We start from the raw sequence: 3,886 nt of genomic DNA, 5'->3' as shown, positions 1-3,886 counted from the left end.
CATCATGAAATAGCCTGAAAAATCATGGAAGGAATGTTATTCCACAAAGCATTGAACACTCCTTACTATCCCCCCTTTCTTAAATCTAATCCCACAGTGACCAAATGATCAGTTACCAACAGCAGCTCACTGCTTACGGGAGAATGCAAATGATTTCTATACCCAAGCAAAGGTTAAGAGATGAAATAAATTGGTTGAAGAATGAGATATGTATGCATAACAGTTTTAATGTTAAATATATGTTAATTAGCCCTGTTTATATCAGGAACAGCATTCAAATCATTCAGATTAGCTAATATAGTTTGGTAGTGTTTTCTAAGACTTAGATTGTTACCAATCAACTTGGAAGCTAGGGCTTGCCAACCTACACAAATTTATGATTTTTTTCCAAAGACTAAAAGTTGAATTATTAGACCTGTGAGTGAGAATTAAAATTGCTTATTTGCAACAGGAACTTACACTTTACAAATAATATCTTTATTTTCTCCAGGTGCATTGTGAATAGAGGCAGAGTCCAATTCACCCCAAAAGAGCGACATGATCTTTAACTCCTCTACTGAAGATGGAATTAAAAGGATCCAAGATGACTGCCCCAATGCTGGCAGGCACAATTACATATTTGTCATGATCCCTGCTCTCTACAGTATCATCTTTGTAATGGGAATATTTGGAAACAGCTTGGTGGTAATTGTCATTTACTTTTACATGAAGCTCAATACTGTGGCCAGTGTTTTTCTTCTGAATCTTGCACTGGCTGATTTATGCTTTTTGTTGACTCTGCCACTCTGGGCAGTCTATACTGCTATGGAATACCGCTGGCCCTTTGGCAATTACTTATGCAAAATTGCTTCAGCTAGTGTCAGTTTCAACCTCTATGCCAGTGTGTTCTTACTCACCTGTCTCAGCATCGATCGCTACCTGGCCATTGTCCACCCAATGAAGTCCCGCCTCCGCCGCACGGTGCTTGTAGCCAAAGTCACTTGCATCATCATCTGGCTGCTGGCTGGCTTGGCCAGTTTGCCAGCCATCATACACCGAAATGTGTTTTTCATCGAGAACACCAATATCACAGTTTGTGCTTTCCATTATGAATCTCAGAACTCAACACTCCCCGTAGGAATGGGCCTAACAAAGAACATCCTGGGCTTCATGTTCCCTTTTCTTATCATTCTCACCAGCTATACTCTTATTTGGAAAGCCCTAAAGAAGGCTTATAAAATTCAGAAGAACAAGACAAGAAATGATGACATCTTCAGGATCATTATGGCAATTGTGCTTTTCTTTTTCTTTTCCTGGTGTCCCCACCAAATATTTACATTTCTGGATGTGCTCATTCAGCTGGGCATCATCCATGACTGTAAAATTGCTGACATCGTGGACACTGCCATGCCCATCACCATCTGCATAGCTTATTTTAACAATTGCCTGAATCCTCTGTTTTATGGCTTTCTGGGGAAAAAATTTAAAAAATATTTCCTCCAGCTTCTGAAATTCATTCCCCCAAAGGCCAAGTCCCATGTAGGCTTGTCAGCAAAAATGAGCAGTATTTCCTACCACCCTTCAGATAACATGAGCTCATTGGCCAAGAAGCCTGCATCTTGTGTTAAGGTGGAGTGAGGGGGTTCAAAGCCTGTTAGTGATTTGTTTCTCTGACAGCAGAAACCAAAGAAGCATCTGGCTAGACAGCTCACTACCAAAAGAACATTCATCACCCACCCCTTTCAGGACTGAAGTAGAGAGTAGTTTCAGTGGGCTGCTCATGCTTCTTAAAGCACTAAGCAAATGCTTTTCTTTCTCTTTAGGGCAAGTCAGAGCAAAGCCGATGTTCACCACCTTTTTCATTGATTGAATAATAACTTCTCTAAGGACGATTTCAAAAACTGAGCGACTGTACTGATTTTGAAAACAAAAATAAAAACAAAAACATGCTGTCAGAAATGCAATGTCTCCAGTCCCCCTCTCAATTCTATTACTTTTGATTTCCACGTTAAGACATTTAGATTGTATTAGATATGTAGACAAACAAAAAGGATATAGAAGGTTAATAGTTTCCAAGGGGTGGGGAAGCTTTCCATCTCTTCAGCTACTATGTGACTATGACACCATTGCCCCTGCAACTGCACATTTTGTGCTAAGATTTACAAAGCAGTAGTCTTGAAGTTTCAAAACTTTTTGTGAAGTTCAGCCAATGTCTTAAGAATTTACACTGCTTGGGGCTGGAGAGATGGCTCAGCAGTTAAGAGCACTGTCTGCTCTTCAGGAGGTCCTGAGTTCAATTCCCAGCAACCACATGGTGGCTCACAGCCATCTGTGATGAGATCTGGTGCCCTCTTCTGGTATGCAGGCAGAACACTGTATATGTAATAAATAAATCTTAAAAAAAAATTTACACTGCCAAAACAATGCACACAGAACAGTTTACCTTGCAAATAGTATTACTGCAGACATATTCCAAAGCCAAACTGCTTGTAAAGTTATGATTCTGTCCCAGATAATTGTGTCTTCCTATTGGACCAGTTTTATTTCCTATCTAAGAAGTGTATAGTCTTTCTTAAGCAGAGTTATCATAAAATATGTGTTACAGTTCTAAAAGAGTATATATTCTATGTATATATGTATAGCTGTATCACTAACTATTGTTTGATTAAAGTTAAACAACTTTATATTTATCTTGAAGTAAAAATTTATCATAATGGGTGGTATCACAGGCCTTTAATCCGAGTGCTCAGGAGGCAGAAGAAGGCAGATCACTCTGTTCAAGGCCACCTAGGTTTACACAGAGTTCCAGGACAGCTAAGGATACACAGAAATACCAAGTCTCAAACCTCCCTCCAAAATTATCATAATGTATTTAATCTCCCTACTTAAAATATATACTAATATTAAATTTTAAACATGAATAAACCTGAAGATATTTTAAGCTTGATTTAATTATAGCTTAATATGGGCATATATACACATATACATATATATAGGTATATATGTACATACATATATATGTGTGTGTACATATACATATATGTTATCATTACACTTATTTATTGTGGTGCACACACACGATAGCACACATATGGAGGTCAGAGGATAACTTCTGGAAGTCTGTTCTTTCTATCTGCCATGGGGGTTAACAGGATCCAACTTCAGGCACTACACTTGGAGACAAGCATCTTTACCTACTGAACCAGTTCAGTGGTGCTATACATCTTTAAGTCTTACTTTTGAAAGGATATAGAAGAATATACTTCATTCTAATGAATAACATGGAATAAACACATCCTTTTCCATTTTTCAAAGTTATTCTCTATAACAGCAAAAGCATCCACTATTTATAATACAAAATAATACATTACTTTAACTATAAATTTTAGTACTGGGATTTGTCTAATTACGTACATGATCACTATAGAAAAATTTAGAAGATATATAAAAATGATAAAATAATAAAAGTCTTATTCAGCGACCCAATGTAAAAATGATGACATTTTCACTTACCAGGAAAGTGGGACAGAGGTGAAGACATCCTATTGGGACTCTAGGTGAGAGAATCATGGGAGAATGGGGAAATAGAAGGATCCAGAGGGTCCTAGAAACCTAGAAGAAGAACATTATGAAGGGTGGATTTGGGCCCAGGGGTCCTGCTCAAACTGTGGCACCAGCCAAGGACAATATGGGCAATAAACTCTGAACCCCTACCCAGATCTAGCCAGTGGACAGGACATTCGTCACAGCTGAGTGAAAAGTGGGGTCTGACTTTCACACGAACTCTGGTGCTACATATTTGACCAAGTCCCCTTGATGGGGAGGCCTGGTGGCACTCAGAGGAAGGATAACAGGCTACCCAGAAGAGACTTGATACCCTATGAGCATATACAAGGAGAAGACATTC

General features: G+C 38.6%; 1 protein-coding gene across 1 annotated transcript; it reads left to right on the top strand.

The window, feature by feature from the left end:
* Positions 1-537: 537 nt before the first annotated feature.
* Positions 538-1,617, top strand: AGTR1 (angiotensin II receptor type 1; the record flags this gene model as incomplete). The annotated part of the gene is made up of 1 exon (XM_084768831.1): positions 538-1,617. The coding sequence occupies one exon, from the start codon at positions 538-540 to the stop codon at positions 1,615-1,617; it is 1,080 nt and encodes a 359-aa protein (XP_084624957.1).
* Positions 1,618-3,886: the final 2,269 nt, after the last annotated feature.

The sequence above is a fragment of the Acomys minous genome (assembly GCF_964271855.1).
Source record: "Acomys minous genome assembly, chromosome: 19".
NCBI classification, from domain to species: Eukaryota; Metazoa; Chordata; class Mammalia; order Rodentia; family Muridae; genus Acomys; species Acomys minous.
The sequence above is the reverse complement of the archived record's forward strand: the minus strand, read 5'-3'. Positions and strand labels throughout refer to the sequence as shown.